This window comes from Erythrolamprus reginae, chromosome 3 (assembly GCF_031021105.1).
Source record: "Erythrolamprus reginae isolate rEryReg1 chromosome 3, rEryReg1.hap1, whole genome shotgun sequence".
NCBI lineage: Eukaryota > Metazoa > Chordata > Lepidosauria > Squamata > Dipsadidae > Erythrolamprus > Erythrolamprus reginae.
Genome location: NC_091952.1, coordinates 71744336 through 71762108, shown reverse-complemented (window position 1 = coordinate 71762108; position 17773 = coordinate 71744336). Strand labels below are relative to the sequence as shown.

Genomic DNA, 17773 nt, shown 5'->3' with positions numbered 1-17773 from the left:
TATGGTAAATGATTTAGCTTTACTAGATAAATGGTCAAAGCAATGGAAACTGCAGTTTAATGTTTCCAAATGTAAAATAATGCACTTGGGGAAAAGGAATCCTCAGTCTGAGTATTGTATTGGCAGTTCTGTGTTAGCAAATACTTCAAAAGAAAAGGATTTAGGGGTAATGATTTCTGATAGTCTCAAAATGGGTGAACAGTGCAGTCAGGCGGTAGGGAAAGCAAGTAGGATGCTTGGCTGCATAGCTAGAGGTATAACAAGCAGGAAGAGGGAGATGTGTTCAGTTCTGGAGACCTCACCTACAAAAAGATATTGACAAAATTGAACGGGTCCAAAGACGGGCTACAAGAATGGTGGAAGGTCTTAAGCATAAAACGTATCAGGAAAGACTTAATGAACTCAATCTGTATAGTCTGGAGGACAGAGGGAAAAGGGGGGACATGATCGAAACATTTAAATATATTTAAGGGTTAAATAAGGTTCAGGAGGGAAGTGTTTTTTATAGGAAAGTGAACACAAGAACAAGGGGACACAATCTGAAGTTAGTTGGGGGAAAGATCAAAAGCAACATGAGAAAATATTATTTCACTCAAAGAGTAGTAGATCCTTGGAACAAACTTCCAGTAGACGTGGTAGATAAATCCACAGTAACTGAATTTAAACATGCCTGGGATAAACATATATCCATCCTAAGATAAAATACAGAAAATAGTATAAGGGCAGAATAGATGGACCATGAGGTCTTTTTCTGCCTTCAGACTTCTATGTTTCTATGTTTGGTGCAGCAAGTTAATGGTTTAATATGTGTGTATTATTTGCAGGGGGAGAAACATTTTGTCCTGGAAACCTGAGTGTACATTAAAATAAATAAATAAAAAGCACTTCAAATTGTATATCACATTTGAGCAACAGCTGCATGACTATAAAATTCCTTTAAAAAAATGGGATGGAACATTTGGGATTAATCGTACCTGCTTTAGTAGCTGCAGCGTTTGCTGGGCTTGTTTATCTCTGCAGTCATTACCTGCCATTCCCTGGATGATGATGATGGTTACTCTTATAGCTCTGGGTAAACAAAAGCACACACATACCAACGCCAGAAGATTCTAGCTTTTCCTCTTGTTTTTGAGGGAGGTTTTTTTGAACGTGAGAACAAATGTTCAAAATATGTTGGCAAACTTCAGCAAAATGGCTGAAGTTTTGCCAACATATTTCTAGACCATGTTTTGAGGATGGGCAGGAAGTTAAGGGTGGAAATAGGAGCAGTCCTCTTCCCCCTCCAGAGATTCGAATAGTCCCTATCCTCCTCCTCGCCTTCCGTAAAATGCTGAAGACCCACTTTTGTCGCCAGGCGTGGGGATAATTACCATCTTTCCCCCTTTTTATTATGTTTTTGGCCTTACTGTATGATAGGTTAGGTTGAATGTGTGTGACTGCATAGTCAGGGGTTTTATTATGTTATTAATGTCTTTTAAATGGATTTAATTTTTTATTATTAGATTTGTAATGTATTGTATTACTGTTATGCTGTGAGCTGCCCCGAGTCTTGGGAAAGGGGCGGCATACAAATCTAATGAACTATAAACTAACTGACTATTCCATTCCTTTATAGCAGAGGTGTCAAACTCCCTGGTGTGGTTAGATCTGGCTCACAGGGCCGCCCTGAAAACAGCAAAGAACTGACCCATGGTGCCTCTGCCAGCAAAAACTGAGCTCCCAAGCTCCATTTTCTTTGTCAGAGAGTTACAGGAAGTCATTGCAACAGAAAATTGACCTTGAAAGCCCATTTTCACTGGCAGAGTGCTCAGGCCACCACAGGCACCCCAACAGTATAGCCCCCCACCTTCCCAAGTCAAACACAACCCTAAAATCAAGTTTGACACCGCTGCTCTATAGAGTATAAAGCAATTCAATTTCAGTTCTGACTTTTTATTTCTTTTTCTACTGTATAGTTTAAAGAAAGATGCATATGAAATTGAACTTCATCGTCTGCTCAGGTACCTTATGTGTTAAACAATGGATCACTGAAACTGATAGAAAGGTGGATGTCTTATATGGCCTGATCCTAGTGTGCAAAATTTTGGGACTGGAATTATGAAATGCTGGCAAATGCCTGAAAGGTGAATTCAGAAGAACATTGTGGCAACTAGCATACCTTTGAAAAATATCTTCTTTTTGAAATAAGAAAGGAATTTTATTATCTCACAAAGCCAGTTAATATTTTGGGGATTGCATGTTCCTGTTTTGTATCTTTAATGTGGCCCTTGCTTCATTTTATGGACTTTTCTGTCTGCTTGCCCTCTCTGATCTTGTCTTATTTTCACCCACTTCTTCAGTGAGGCTGAAGTTCTGGATCATAGCAAAAATCCTTGTGAGGATTCTTTTGTCCCAGACACTGAAGGAAAAACCTATGTGATGTACATAAAGATGGAACAGGAGGCAGATTTCACTACTTGGACTCAGCTTGCCAAGGTATTTTTCAGACAAAGAGATAGACTGAAAGACGGAGAGACAGACAACTTTCTTATTAAAATGCCTTATATCGATATGAATGTTGAAAAAAGTATTAAAATAAGTCAATATAAGTGTTATACAGTGGTACCTCAAGATACGAGTTTAATTCGTTCCGGACCTGCGCTCTTAAGTCGAGCAGCTCTTATCTCGAACGACTTTTCCCCATAGGAATTAATGTAAATAATTTTAATTGGTTCCAGCCCTCAAAAAACTCACAAAGTTAGTCTAAATTATGCAAAAAGACATTGCAAGAATAAATGTAACTTTACTTATTAATAAGATGATAAGCTGAGAGCTTTCCTTCCCTTCCTCTTTTTACCCAAAACAATCAACATGGCAAACTTTTATTTTTATTCATTAAACTGTAGTTATTTATTCAACTTCACTGCCACCCAATCCTGTAGAGGGAGGAAAGAAGGGAGGAAGGAAAAGGAAAGCAAGAAATGGAGGGAGGAAAGGAAGGAAAGAAAGAAAGGAAGAAAGAAAGAAAGGAAGAAAGAAAGGGTGAAGGGACAGGAACAGAGGAAGGAAGCAAGGAAACTTATGAAAGGGGAGAGTAACTTCACTGCCACCCAATCCTGTAGAGGGAGGAAAGAAGGGAGGAAGGAAAAGGAAAGCAAGAAATAGAGGAAGGGAAGGTAAAAGAGAGAAAGAAAAAGAGCAAGAAAGAAAGCAAGCAAGAGAGAAAGAAAGAAAATGAAAGAGAAATAAAAATAGAGAGGGAGAATGAAAGAAATGGAAGGAGGGAAGGAAGGAGAGAAAGCAAGAGAAAGAAAGAAAGAGAAAGAAAGAAAGAAAGAAAGAAAAAGAAAGAAAGAAAGAAAGAGAAAGAAAAAAGAATGAAAGAGCAAGAGAGCAAGAGAGAAAAAGAAAGAGAGAGAGAAAGAAAGAAAGGCAACTTCAAAGAAAGGCTCACTGAGCATCTCTCACTCTCTCTCTCTTTCTATCCCTCTCTCTTTCTCTCCCCCCTCTCCCCCCTTTCCCTCTCTCTTTCTCTCTCTCCCTCCCTCTTTCTCTTCCCCCTCTCCCCCCTTTCCCTCTCCCCCCCCCAGGCCGGCAGCGATGTTTTAAAACAGCCGCGCCGTTTGCGAGCTAACTCCTGAGGTGCGGAAGTTCGCCTTTGGCGTTTGGGCCACTCGGAATGTGAAATTCAAAACAGCGTTCGGATCCCCCCACCCCCAGCAGAAGCCAAGGACCCCCAGAGTGGGGCGGCAGGGGAGGCGACCGCCTCTCCACTCACCAAGTGCCGGGATACGAGCCGAGAAGAGCCGGGCTGGCTTACTTTCCTTCCCGCGCTGATGCAGAGCCACTCGAACAAAGCGTCACGCCCCCCTGACGCTTTTGGCGGCAAAAGACCCCAGCGTCGCTTCGGAAGCCGCCGAAAGCATCAGAGGGGCGCGACGCTTTGTTCGAGTGGCTCTGCATCAGCGCGGGAAGGAAGGAAAGTAAGCCAGCCCGGCTCTTCTCGGCTCGTATCGCGGAGAGGGGCGGCATACAAATCCAAGTAATAAATAAAATTACTCCTCTCCCAGCTCTTATCTCGAGTAGCTCTTAAGTCGAGCAGCTCTTATGTCGGGGTTCCACTGTATTGTTACATTGTTATTACCTGCTTTAGACAGTATGATTTAACTTATACATTATGTTGTGGTTAGCTCTGGCCCAGCTCCTGCCCCAAGCAATGTGGAGGTGGATGTGGGGGAGACATCCACATGCCGCAGGCCAGTTTTGCTCCTAGTAGAATCTGCCGACGAAGTCTCCTCTGACCAAGGAAGTGTGAGTGACAGGGAAGAGGGGAGTTTGGCAGACAGCCCAGGAGGAGATCAGTCATCTGTATCATCCCTGGATTCTGAACAAGAATTAATGACACATCCACGCATGTGTAGAGTGATGCATAGGAGACAACAACTGAAGGATTATTACAAGAGAAAATGAGGCCACCTGTGGTTGGGTGGGGCTGCTGTAATTAGTGCTACAGATAAAAGTGCAGCCTGGTGTTTTAGCCTCATGGCAGTTTATCTGATTCATTGTTTCATCAAGATCGTGGTTTTTGCTGTTCAGGATTGTGTGTGTGGACTCTCTGGACTTTAGAATTGGACTCAATTTCCCAGTTATTGGGTAAGCAATTGGACTGCATTTAACCTGTGCCTTATGTGTACCAGCAAATCCCTTTGACATTTAAAAAGGGAGCTGTTTCTCTTTTTCTGTTTATAAAAACTTTTGGGTTTTCCTTTTATCGTGTGGTGTGTGTCTTCCTGGACTAATTACCCTGTAATTACGGGTGGTTGAGACACGCCGGCAGAACACATTATAAGCTAATTAAAAAGCTATAACTTCCTATCTGATTTGGAAATTTTAATGATTTTAAAAAACCATAAAAAGGGGGAGAACAGCTACCATAAATGTTAAAAGTTACGTTAGAAGCAAATGAACGTGAGATGTAGTACAAATCTGTTTACAAAATTATAATCCAATAATAGCTACCACATTCAGGTATATTCTCTATCAGATTTTTTTAAGAAGCTTGGTTTTAACATTGATTAATGCACCCATAACTTAATTTACCATTCTTTTACAGGAGGAATTATTTGTACTTTCCATTGAAAAGTACAGAATATTTGTACATAGCTGTTGCCATGTACAAATCTAATTCATTTTGTAGGAATACTTGTTTTAATAACTGGTAAAAAGATAACAGGATTTTTTTTAAAAAAGAAAACCCACCTTTAAAGCCTGTTTAATTTCCAACTTTGCTTCTTGCCTAGCCTATGATAAGGTTGAAAAAGAATTCATGCTTAAATTTAGGCCATACCATATTACAAGCCAGCACTGAAAGCTGCTTAGAAACACTCAACTGGTTTAGATTTTGAATCTTTAGTCACATGATTCATTCAGTCTTGCTCTAAGACGCTTATTACTTGTTCTTTTAGTGCCTCCACATTTGGGATCTGGATGTCCGGGGGAATCATAAGGGACTATGGCGGCTCTTTAGGAAAAAAAATCACTTCTTGGTCGTGGGAGTCCCTTCCTCTCCATATTCGTAAGTCATCTTTGTGGGTCAAGTTAGACTTAATGGTTGTATAAAAGTTTTCTTTTTCCCGTCCAACTCTTACGGCCAGATTATTTGGCTAGGCGCTTCCTCTTTTACACATGTTGTTCTTAAACAAAATGTCACATCCAATTTTTTTTTTTCCAAAGGGAGACATGGAGACATCTCCGGTTATGGGTGATTAGCTTCTATCCATTGCTTAGCTTTGCTGCAATTCATTAAAGAATTAAATGAGGACCAATTTAATCCTTATTTAATTCTTTAAAGAAATGGACATTGTGTAGAACTTTAGAGCAAGAAGCACTAATGGGACTACAGCAGCCCTTGTAATCCTTGGGTGTAGTTCCAGAGGCTTTCAGAAGTTATTCTTAAATTGCAGTTTTCAACATGCGGAGGGAAGAAACTGTTAAATTCACAACTGGATATTAAAATAATTTTTAATTACATTTACATGTAACATTTCATAAAATCAACTGTTTGTCCAAGTCCCACTTTTTACTTTTTGGAAAGCAGTGCCCAGTCTTCAATGGCTCAAGGTTGACTCAGCCTTCCATCCTTCTGAGGTGGGAAAAATGAAGATCCAGATTGTAGGGAGCAATGTGTTGACTTTGTACACCACCAAGAGAGAGCCGTAAAACACTATGAAGTGGTATATATGCCGCCCGAGTCCTCAGAGAAGGGCAGCATACAAGTCAAATAATAATAATAATAATAATAATAATAATAATAATAATAATAATAATAATAATAATAATAGTCTAAGTGCTATATTGTTTAAAAGCCAGATGTGAACCTTGGGCCAACATAAATGTTGTACCCTTGCTTTTCAGTGAATCGTAATAGAATAGAATAGAATAGAATTTTTATTTATTTATTTATTTATTCAATTTTTATGCCGCCCTTCTCTTTAGACTCAGGGCGGCTTACAACATGTTAGCAATAGCACTTTTTAACAGAACCAGCCTATTGCCCCCACAATCCGGGTCCTCATTTTACCCACCTCGGAAGGATGGAAGGCTGAGTCAACCTTGAGCCGGGGATGAGATTTGAACCGCTGACCTTCAGATCTACAGTCAGCTTCAGTGGCTTGCAGTACAGCACTCTACCTGCTGTGCCACCCCAGCTCTAGAATAGAATAGAATAGAATAGAATAGAGCAATTATGAAAAGGTAAGCGAGACTGGGCAAAAACTGAAAGGCGCCCTACCTTTTTGGACATACAAAGTACAAAGTCTCAAAATGGGTGAGCAGTGTGGTCGGGCGGTAGGAAAAGCAAGTAGGATGCTTGGCTGCATAGCTAGAGGTATAACAAGCAAGAAGAGGGAGATTGTGATCCCCTTATATAGAGCGCTGGTGAGACCACATTTGGAGTACTGTGTTCAGTTCTGGAGACCTCACCTACAAAAAGATATTGACAAAATTGAATGGGTCCAAGGACAGGCTACAAGAATGGTGGAAGGTCTTAAGCATAAAACGTATCAGGAAAGACTTAATGAACTCAATCTGTATAGTCTGGAGGACAGAAGGAAAAGGGGGGGGGACATGATAGAAACATTTAAATATGTTAAAGGGTTAAATAAGGTCCAGGAGGGAAGTGTTTTTAATAGGAAAGTGAACACAAGAACAAGGGGACACAATCTGAAGTTAGTTGGGGGAATGATCAAAGGCAACATGAGAAAATATTATTTTACTGAAAGAGTAGTAGATCCTTGGAACAAACTTCCAGCAGACGTGGTTGGTAAATCCACAGTAACTGAATTTAAACATGCCTGGGATAAACAAATATCCATTGTAAGATAAAATACAGGAAATAGTATAAGGGCAGACTAGATGGACCATGAGGTCTTTTTCTGCCGTCAGTCTTCTATGTTTCTATGTTTCTATACAAAATATTTCAAATTCAGTATTCATGTAAAAGCACTGGATACTTTAGTTGGATATTATGGAAGACTGGTACAAATCAGACAACACTAGTTTGGATGGATATATTGGAGTCTACTTTAGCCTGCTTGCATTTCCCCTAACCTCAGGCATTGACTGATACCTTCGAATTCTAAAGTTGAGACTTGGTGCTTCTAGAAAACACCAGATTAGAAAACTCTGTAATACAGTGGTTCTCAACCTTTCTAATACAGTAGTCCCTCGCTATACCGCGCTTCACCTACTGCGGTTTCACTTCATCGCGGGTTTCTAAGGAAGTCGATCGGCAGATTTAAACAGCCCGCCAAACTCGATCGGCAGGTTTTTCAAAATATATATATATATATATATATATATATATATATATATATATATATATATATATATATATAAAATTGTAAATACTGTATTTAAATACTGTATCTAAAATAAATACTGTGTGGGAAGGGGTTATAAACACTTAAAACAATGAAAACTTACCAAACAATTACAATATAAATACTTAAATAAGTACTATCAGTCGATAAATTCCCCATTGCGGATTTCACCTATCGCAGCCAGGTCTGGAACGTAACACCAGCGATAGGTGATGGACTACTGCTCCTTAATACAGTTCATCATGTTGTGGTGACCAACCAGTGAAGGGCTACCAAAATTTTTACTACCACACTGTGAACGTGGCTTATGCAGGATGCCCTGCATTTTTTTTCAACATCTTTCAGTGCAAATTGGGTGCTCTGGGATGGAGCTCCATTTTTGCTACCCCACTGTGTTCCTCCCCATCCGGGCAGTAGCCCACCTCTGGCCCCAACCATATGTCTAGCGCCAATTCTCCCAACAGAGCTTTAAGCTGATTGGCAGGAAGGTCAGAGGGACACCCCCGTTGTAAACACCTAATTGGACAGATTGTAAAAATATGTTCCAAGGCACCAGAATAGAAGCTTTAGTTCCGAACACCATAGGAAATTGGTCTTTTACCATGGTCTTAGGCAATTGAAGTGAAACGGTCATTCAATCGCCAAAGGGGTGCCAACCGCTAGGTTGAAAACCACTGCTGTAAACCACTGCTTTGCCCTCAAGACTGTTTTATATACAATGGTACCTCGGTTCTCGACACAATTCATTCCAGAAGTGTGGTCGAGAACTGATTTGGTCAAGTACCAAATTAATTTATCCCATAGGAAATAATGGAAATGGATTTAATTGGTTCCCAGTCCCTGTTGACTCGCTGGGAACCAATTAAATCTATTTTCTTTATTTCCTATGGGATAAAAAATCTGAGGAGCTCTATAGTCTAAGCGCTCCAAGCTGCAGGAAGTGTGGGGGCGGCTGCAATCCCGGCAGCTTAGGGGGCTCCTTTCCTCAATGCTTCGTCTTGTTACCTGTAGGCAGCTGCACCAACTTTCTCCTTCCCGGTGGCGGCAATGGCGGATTCCCTTCGAGTAGCAACAGCGCCGGGAATGTCACGTAATGAAGGGAAGCGGCGGCAACTGCTGAGATGGCTCCGGCAGCTTCCCTTCATCACGTGATGTTCCCGTCGCTGTTGCTCCTCAAAGGGAAGCCGCTGCCGTTGCCGCCGCCGGGAAGGAGAAAGTTGGTGCAGCTGCTTAAAGGTAACAAGACGAAGCATTGAGGAAAGGAGCCCCCCGAAGCTGCCGGGATTGCGGCCGCCCCCGGCGGTAACATTTAGGATAATTAACAAAATTTTCTGTGGCTGTTCGGTATCCGAATTTTTGTTCGGATACCAAAGGAAATTTTTGCTGAAAATTTTGTTCGGTAGCCGAAATGTACGACAACCAAGGCATTCGAGAACTGAGGTACCACTGTATTTTGTTATTCGTCCTGTTGAATCTAAACTTTTCACCTCCTTTTCTGTAGTGGTAATTCGAGACCATTTTCCTTTTCCCCCCTAGATTGAAAAAACCACCTTCAGTGACTCCAATCTACATAGAACCCCCAGCCAAGGACGAGGCAGCAGGAGCAGAGCAAACATGAAGCAGATCGTGGAGCGTTGACCATTTTGCCTTCATAGCCTGCAGAATAGGAGGGCAGAGGAACACTTGGAGCTCTCTGGGACTGGCTTTGCTCTGGGAGTCTTGAGAAGTAGGACAAGCCAAAGGGAGCTCTCCCCATCCCTTATCCTCAGGCTGCTGCTGACAGTGGATAGATTGCCTTGAAAGAACAGACGTCTTTAATATTTTTCTAAGCCGGTGAAACAATGCCGTTGTCTCATTTTTAATATTGACGCTTTACTAATTGTGGGCCACTATTTCCCCAAATTGGGGTTGGGCCCGAGGGAGCTGTTTGAAAGGGATTGAGTCCCTTTAGAAGCTCTTTCCACATTGTTACCCGAGGATATATAATTTTTTTTTTAATTTATTAGTTTGCTGCAGTGGCCAGCCACCTTCTAAAGGCTGTTTTCTTGCTTTATATTTCTGCTGGTTTTCGAGGTGAGTAATAATGATGGGAATTGTTACCTGGACAGCCTATGGGGCCATACCTTAAAGCCACATAACCACTGCCTGGCTAGTGACTTTATGGCCGGTGGTTCACCTGCGCACAAAGAAGAGTCTTGTGGCCTTGGCTTCGTGATCAAAGGATGCAAGCTGCAAAAGAACTGCATGTGTTTACTGAATGTCCTGCTCACTCGGGCTCAGAATTTCCTTTTTTTCCCTCTCTCTCATCCTCTCTTCCCATTGGGCAGAGGTGGCAGCGAAAGGTGGTCCCTTCCAAAGCTATGGGTTCTAGATTCCCAGTGGATCTGCTTGGATTCAGCTAAGGCAGTTGGTCTTGATTGAAATAACTGAAAAGATACAAGCTACATAGTTTGGACATTTCCTGCAGGAAGAGCTAAGCAGCAGTAAAGAAGAATAGTGCCTTGAGCAAGCGTGTGCTGGCCTGGGAAGCTTTAGTGTATATCAGGGTGCAGAAGTAGCAAATGAATCAGATTAAATCTTACTTCGGAGTGAGAGTGGTCTGTAGGTTTTCTGAAAACCAAACCTAGAAGTAGCCAGGCACCATAGGATCTTTTCTACCACTAATTATGACTCCCTCCCTTGATTTCCCTCCTGTGATATAACTGAGTCCCCTCCTGTTAAGTGTGAGGTGCAGGTATTTTGCTTCCAAAGGGATTTGTACGCACCGAGGAAGGTTTTGATACCAAGTCCTAAGAAAGGGCAGCTCGGGGCTCTGCTAGATAGATAATCAGAGGCAGTGAAGGGCTACCAATTTTTTTACTACCACACTGTGGGCGTGGCTCATGCATTTTCTTTCAACATCTTCCAGTGCAAATTGGGTGCTCTGGGGTGGAGCTCCATTTTCGCTACCCCACTGCATTCCCCATCGCCATCTAGGCAGTAGCCCACCCCTGATCAGAGGTGAAAGGGTGTGGGGAGACAGAGGAGGAAGCAATTCAGGGATAAGGAGGAAATCACGGTTTCCTCTTGGATGTCCTGTGCCTTATGGAGAAATGGGAAGGTTTTAGGTCTTAAATGGTGACTTTCAATATATTCAAGTTTCAAGTTTTATTGGATTTATATGCCGTCCCTCTCCGAAAACTCGGGGCGGCTAACAGCAATCATAGACAATATACAATAATAATCCAATACTAAAAGCAAATTAAAACCCCTTAATATAGAAAACCAAACACACATACAAACATACCATGCATACCATTGTAACGGCCTAGGGGGAGAAGAAATCTTAATTCCCCCATGCCTGGCGGCAGAGGTGGGTTTTAAGTAGCTTACGAAAGGCAAGGAGGGTGGGGGCAATTCTAATCTCTGGGGGGAGCTGGTTCCAAAGGGCCAGGGCCGCCACAGAGAAGGCTCTTCCCCTGGGTCCCGCCAAGCGACATTGTTTAGTTGACGGGACCCAGAGAAGGCCCACTCTGTGGGACCTAACTGGTCGCTGGGATTCGTGCGGCAGAAGGCGGTCCCTGAGGTAATCTGGTCCGGTGCCATGAAGGGCTTTATAGGTCATAACCAACACTTTGAATATTCACACCATGAATAGATTAAGGGGAAAAGAAATGAGCATTCCCCTCAAGGGAACAACTAGGTTCTAGTTTGAGGCTACCTTTCTTTCATTTTCTTGAGTTACTTCTTTGTGTTTTCCTTTGTTTCTTCACTCTCCTCCAAACTTGTCCTAATTAAAGAGCAAATACCTTTTCCTGTCCATAAGGCAGCTTGAAAACTTCTTGTTTTGATAAGTTAGCTCAGAGGTCTTCAAACGTGGCGTAGCTGGCTGGAGAATTCTGGGAGTTGAAGTCCACAAGTCTTAAAAGCCGCCCAAGTTTTGGGAAGCCTGGATTAGCTAATGCATGGTTCTCCTTGAAATTCAGGCTCCTAGTTAATTCTAGAGCCCAAGGGTTTCTGTGCTTGAATGAGACCTCAGGTAGAACATATAACCCAACACTCTCAGTATAATATTTGCAAAGGTCAGCTGTCTGCTGCATCCCTATAGTTTTCATTGGCATGGATAGTCCATGCAAGGATTTCTGCCAACAAAAATTGTGGTCTTCTTGGCACTTTAGTAAAGAGGGTGGTCTTCCATTTGCAGGATGAATGTGAACTCCAGTGTTGGGAGTATAACAGTGCTGTGTTTGCTCTGCCTTGACTTCAATTCCTGCCCTGTTAGGTGAAGGATGAGAAATGTATTTTTCCTAAGGATTCTAGACAGGGATGTCATTCAGATGTCATTTTAAGTATGCAAATGTGCATCAGAAAAGAAAACGCTTTGTGAAAATGCAGGTGTATGAAATAGTTCTCATTCTGGAGCCACTAGCACTTTGGCCATTTTGTGGACTTTCCATTTTGGACTCTCTCCCAAAAGCTGAGAATATTAAGTAGATGGTTCGGTTAATGGGGAGTGACTTCTAAATTCGGGGCTGAGGAGTCAGCAACTTGAATTTATACCTTTTAGAACAGTGTTTCTCAACCTGGCTGGGGAATTCTGGGAGTTGAAGTCCAAATATCTTCAAGTAGCCAAGGTTGGGAAACACTGTTTTAGAAGCATGCTGTGTTTTCCCCCCTTATTTATTTGGCCACTGTTGGAAACAACCCAGTTCCTTGATTTATATGGTGGTGCGACCCTTAATAAGGGGGATAGATACCCCATATCAGGAACAGATCCTGAAGGCTATTTTCGGAGGAGGCAGGAGGAGCAGAAGAGATTTAATAGATTTGTTACCACATGAATATCAATCAATGCGTGGCCTCCTCCTATTTGCAGATGTAAATTCAGATTTCATATTAGGTAAAGGTTCCCCCGCACACGCATGCTAGTCGTTTCCAGCTCTAGGGACGGTGTTCATCTATGTTTCTCAACTAAAGAGCCAGCGTTGTCTGAAGACGTCACTGTGGTCATGTGGCCAGCATGACTAAATGCTGAAGGCGCACAGACCAAAGTGGTCCCTATTTTTCTACTGAGCTACTTCTGCAGAATGCTGGTTGTAGTCCACCAGTTCAAATCTCACCAGGCTGAAGGTTGACTCAGTTTTCCATCCTTCCAAGGTAGGTAAAATGAGGACCAAGATTTTGGGGGGGCGATATGCTGGCTCTGTAAACCGCTTAGAACTGTGATGGCAAACTTATGGCATGGGTGCCAGAGGTGGCATGCAGAGCCATATCTGCTGGCACACGAACTGTTGCCCTAGCTCAGTTCCAACATGCATGTGGGTGCCGGCCAGCTGATTTTTGGCTCACACAGAGGCTCTGGGAGGGTGTTTTTAACTTCCAAAGGGCCTCCGGGGGTGGGTGTTTTTACCCTCCCCCAGCTCCAGGGAAGCCTTTGGAGGTTGGGGAGAGCAAAACACAAGCCTACTAGGCTCACCAGAAGTTGAGAAACAGACCATTTCCGGCCTCCAGGGGGCAGGGGAAGCTTTTTTCGCCATCCCCAGGCATTGAATTATGGGTGTGGGCACTCGCGCATGCGTGGTATTGCATGCGCATGCTCTTTTGGCACCTGAGGGAAAATAGGTTCGCTGTTAATGACTTACAGAGTGCTGTAAAGCACTGTGAAGCGGTATATAAGTCTAAGTGCTATTGCCATTACTTGCATTTTTACGTGCTTTTGAACTGCTGGGTTGGCAGAATCTGGGACAAGTAACAGCTTCCTCCCATTACGCAGCACTAGGGATTCGAACCACTGAACTGCCAACCTTCTGACAGACAAGCTCAGCGTCTTAGCCATTGAGCCATCGCGACCCTTACATTATAATATTAGGGTTTTCAAAATCCTAGGGGAGGGAGATTCAGGGACAAACTTCTGACCAGTGCTATTCATTAATGCGTTGTGTTCTCCCTACCGTCACAGCTCCATTGTCTCCCCCCCCCCCCCCCCCCGTTCCTTAAATCCTTGGTAGAGAAGAGCACATGCCACTTCCATCTATTGCAATTTCATGGTAGAGAGGCCATTCTTGCAACGATGGAAACCCTCCTCATTTTACATACTACTCCAATTAGAATGGTGGAGGTCCTTATACTCCCAAGGTCCATCTCTTTCAAAACTGCTATTTTCTATACCGTGATGCAAGGTTACTTCATTAAGATGGAACTATATTGTTTTAGGGGGCCACCTTTTGCCTTGTGTAGCCAATTGCAGAACACCTCGCAGTGATGAAAGACTGTGGAACAGAAGGTTACTTTGATTCTACATTCATGAGAACTTTATTAAACAGTTTTGGGTATGTTTGGAGAGAGGGGGCAATAAATTCTAGAGATGATAATTCTTCTCAAGGCCAGTTGAGCCTTGGAGGTAAAGGCAAAAGTTTAGAGATCTTTTGCCATTCATCAAAAGGCATTAGACCTAGAACATACATTAGACCTAGAACATACTTGTACTAAATAAAACTATTTGCCCCTGTTAAGTGATGTATAGCTAAGAAGGAACCATTGACAGCAGGGGAAAGGCAGGAATATGCTTGTACTGATTTTATTTTCCTTTCATCTAATTGTTTTTAAAAAGTCTTATTGTTCTTTTAAATAAGAAAAATTGTTCTTTTTCTTACCAAAAAGGCATCTTTGTAAAATTCCCTGAAGATGTTTACATCTGATACTTCTATTGTATCAATGTAGGGTTTGGAGGGAAAAAAAGAGTCGGATTCATCTCCTTGGTTAAAATGAGATTTTTGTCCTCATCAAACAACAAATAAATCTAGGGGGATCTGATAGGTCTAGTGCCATTCTTTACAGCCTATGCCATGCAGGAAAAAAATGGCAATTGAATTTTCCCACCAACTATTTCCTTATGCTTATGCACTCATTCTGGGCTAGCCACTCTTAAAGACCGATATAATATAAAAACAATGAAATAAATTTCATGTGAGTCAACAAGGCAATAATTATTAGCTCCTTAAAACAATTAAGGCGTGTATGGAGAGAGTGAAATAACCAAATGATTGCCTTTTTTGAGATTTTGTTTAAATTTGAACTATCGCAAAACACCCAGCAGTTTTCAGGCGTGCCTAAAACAATGGGATATATTCAGATAATGCTGGATTGATGGTCATTTTGTATAAGATCTTGTGGCTTAAGCTACTTATTTGAATGCAGGTCCAATATTCCCCCATTCTGCATACAACTATGCTTGACTCCATACTTGCAACATCAAAGCTGGTCCTCTGAATAGATTACAACTTGGCTAGATTTATTCTTGCTACTCTTTCTTCTGTCGCTAACACCTTTCAATCTCTCTTTCTCTCTCTCTCTCTCCATCTTTCCCCCTCTCCATTTCTCTCTCCCTCCTTTATTTCCCCCTTTCTGTTGTTCAACTTAAGCAAAGTATACCTTTTTGGCCTGACTGCTCCTGGGTTTGTGTTGTAGGCATCTCTTTTTGCATGCAGTCAGGGAAGGAAGAGAGGTTGAGTGAAGCTGAGCTGGCTGCTTTTTGGTATCTCATGTGCCTGTGTTTTCCAAAAAATAAAAGATGGCAGAATTGTTGCATCTCCTGTCTTTTACATCTCTATGCATGGTGATGTCTTTTTTTCCTGCAAATAAAGGCTGTCCATTTTTTAGTAGGCGTAGATTGTCATTTCATCCTGAGCAACTTTGACCGAAATGTGTTCTCCACCTAACCTTCTCAAGTTCTTAAAAGGTACAAATAACAAATTCTGTCCTGGATTTACAAACGTTTTTGAAATTGATCACCTGCAAACAGTACAGGTAGAATAAGCAGGTAGAATTTCTGCCGTCAATCTTCTATGTTTCTATGTTTCAAATTCACTTAACTGACCGTCTCAGAAATTTCGGGTTCAACTGAGGTTGTAAGCCAAGACTGCCCGTACTTAGTGTAATCAGGTACATAACATCAATAACTTTCTTCTAGATGGGCCTGCCCCTATCAGTATTAGATTGCTACCAGTACAGATGACGACGGCGGGCTGGTAGCGAAAGTTGCGCTGCGTGTGCAACTTCTACATGTGTGTGTATGCATCCCAGCATATTTTTGCTTCTGCACATGCGTAGGATGCAAAATCTCACATACCACATACCTCCCAGAAACCAATAGGAACACACAGAGCTGGCCGCCTCCAGATCCTGTCGACAAAGCAATGGCGGTTGGCATGACCAGGGGGGAGAGCCTTCTCTGTGGCCGCCCCGGCTCTATGGAACCAACTACCCCCCCCCCCCGATGTCCCTACTGCTCCCACTCTACTGGTCTTCTGTAAGGCCACTAAGACCTGACTTTGCTGGCAGTCCTGGGGGGCCATGAACTAACAATCTGACAGGGCCACACTATGAATGGTATGTATGTATGGGATTACGACTCTTATATTAACTGGGTTTCTTGTAATACGGAGTTTTACATAGTTTAGATCAGTGTTTCCCAACCTTGGCAACTTGAAGATATCTGGACTTCAACTCCCAGAATTCCCCAGCCAGCGAATGCTGGCTGGGGGATTCTGGGAGTTGAAGTCCAGATATCTTCAAGTTGCCAAGGTTGGGAAACACTGGTTTAGATTATATTCGACTTCTTTTTATTGCTCTGTATCTATTTGTATTTTAATGTATACAGTATTACTATTGTAAGCTGCCCTGAATCCTTCGGAATTGGGCAGCATATAAGTTGAATGAATGAATGAATGAATGAGTGCGTGCACAGGATTTGGGGGGGGGGTTTCCTTCCTGTCCATGCGCAGAAGCAAAAACACACTGGGATACGTGTGCATGCAGGAGAACAGAAGCTGTGTGCACAGCGCACCAGTAATGGTGGTAATGGGAACCCGCCCCTGGCCCCTATGTTTTTTCATCTTTCCCCCTGCCAGCTCTGTAGTGCCAAATAAAAGAACTATTCTATACAACCACTAGAGGTCCCCAACTCTACATAAGCTTCAAAGGAGCAAACTTCTTTTAAGCACTGATGTATTTTAAGCCCTTGAAAATAAGCTGAGCTGGATCAAAAATATATCATGTCTGAGGACTCATAAGGTAAATGATCTCACTCCCTATCCCTTCTTCCAGGTAAGTGACAAAGAACAAGTACAATGCTATGTGCCTGCTCAGGTGAAGGACAGCTCCTAGAAAGGGGCATGATGAACTTTAATTACTAGAAAAGTCCGTTCCTTTTAGTGTTGTATAAATTTATTCCACTAAACTCCACACGTACATCTACTATAGTAACTTGGCAAAAGCACATTGTTCCACTCAAACCCTGTTGCCCAATCAGGTATATCAAAATATGCTTCAAGCACAGCTGTCCTGTGTTTAGCCCTAAATCAACTACTAGCTTGTCCATGTGTATGAATCGGTATGAATGACTAGTATGTGAGTTGTTGAACTGTCTAAGTTTTAATTAGGATTTTAGAAATTAGTTCATTTTTTTTAAACTTCTTTTTATTAGTATCATTACTTGTAATTTTATACTGTTGTAAGCCGCCCTGAGTCCTTCGGGATTGGGCGGCATAGAAGTCAAATTAGATAAAATAAATAAACACATCCTTTAAAACCTGAAAGATGGAAGCCTAGTTTGAAATGTCAGCATAGACTTGCCAGCAACACTGAACAAAAACACTCGCTAGCGGCTTTTGCATGCCACATATTGTTGAAAGTCAATTTCTTATATAAAATAGTTTTTATTAATTTTCTAACATGAAAAAACACAAATACAAAAAATAAATAAAAGTAAAAAATAAGACAAAAATCAAATTGAACAAATGCAGAATACATACAAATAAACATTAAGAACACTATACAATATATTTTAAAGTATATACTACTTTCCTACTTCAACATTTAATTTGGTACATGTTTTTTGCCATTAGTAATTTAGGCTATAGTTTCATACATACATG

At 41.9% G+C, this 17773-nt stretch overlaps 1 protein-coding gene across 2 annotated transcripts in view; it reads left to right on the top strand.

Annotated features, from left to right (window-relative positions):
* POMGNT1 (protein O-linked mannose N-acetylglucosaminyltransferase 1 (beta 1,2-)) overlaps nucleotides 1–11663 on the top strand; it is a 42005-nt gene extending 30342 nt beyond the window's left edge. Inside the window, exons 19-22 of one of the 2 annotated variants that reach the window (XR_011558582.1) lie at nucleotides 1956–2123; nucleotides 2340–2475; nucleotides 5445–5554; nucleotides 9396–10002. Coding sequence is in view for 1 of the 2 variants with exons in the window: in XM_070745806.1 (XP_070601907.1) it covers nucleotides 1956–2000; nucleotides 2340–2475; nucleotides 5445–5554; nucleotides 9396–9477 (373 nt within the window). In the remaining variant the exon portion in view is untranslated. Of the gene's footprint in view, nucleotides 1–1955; nucleotides 2124–2339; nucleotides 2476–5444; nucleotides 5555–9395 lie in introns of both variants that reach the window. The other variant, XM_070745806.1, reaches the window with a different exon arrangement.
* Nucleotides 11664–17773: the final 6110 nt, after the last annotated feature.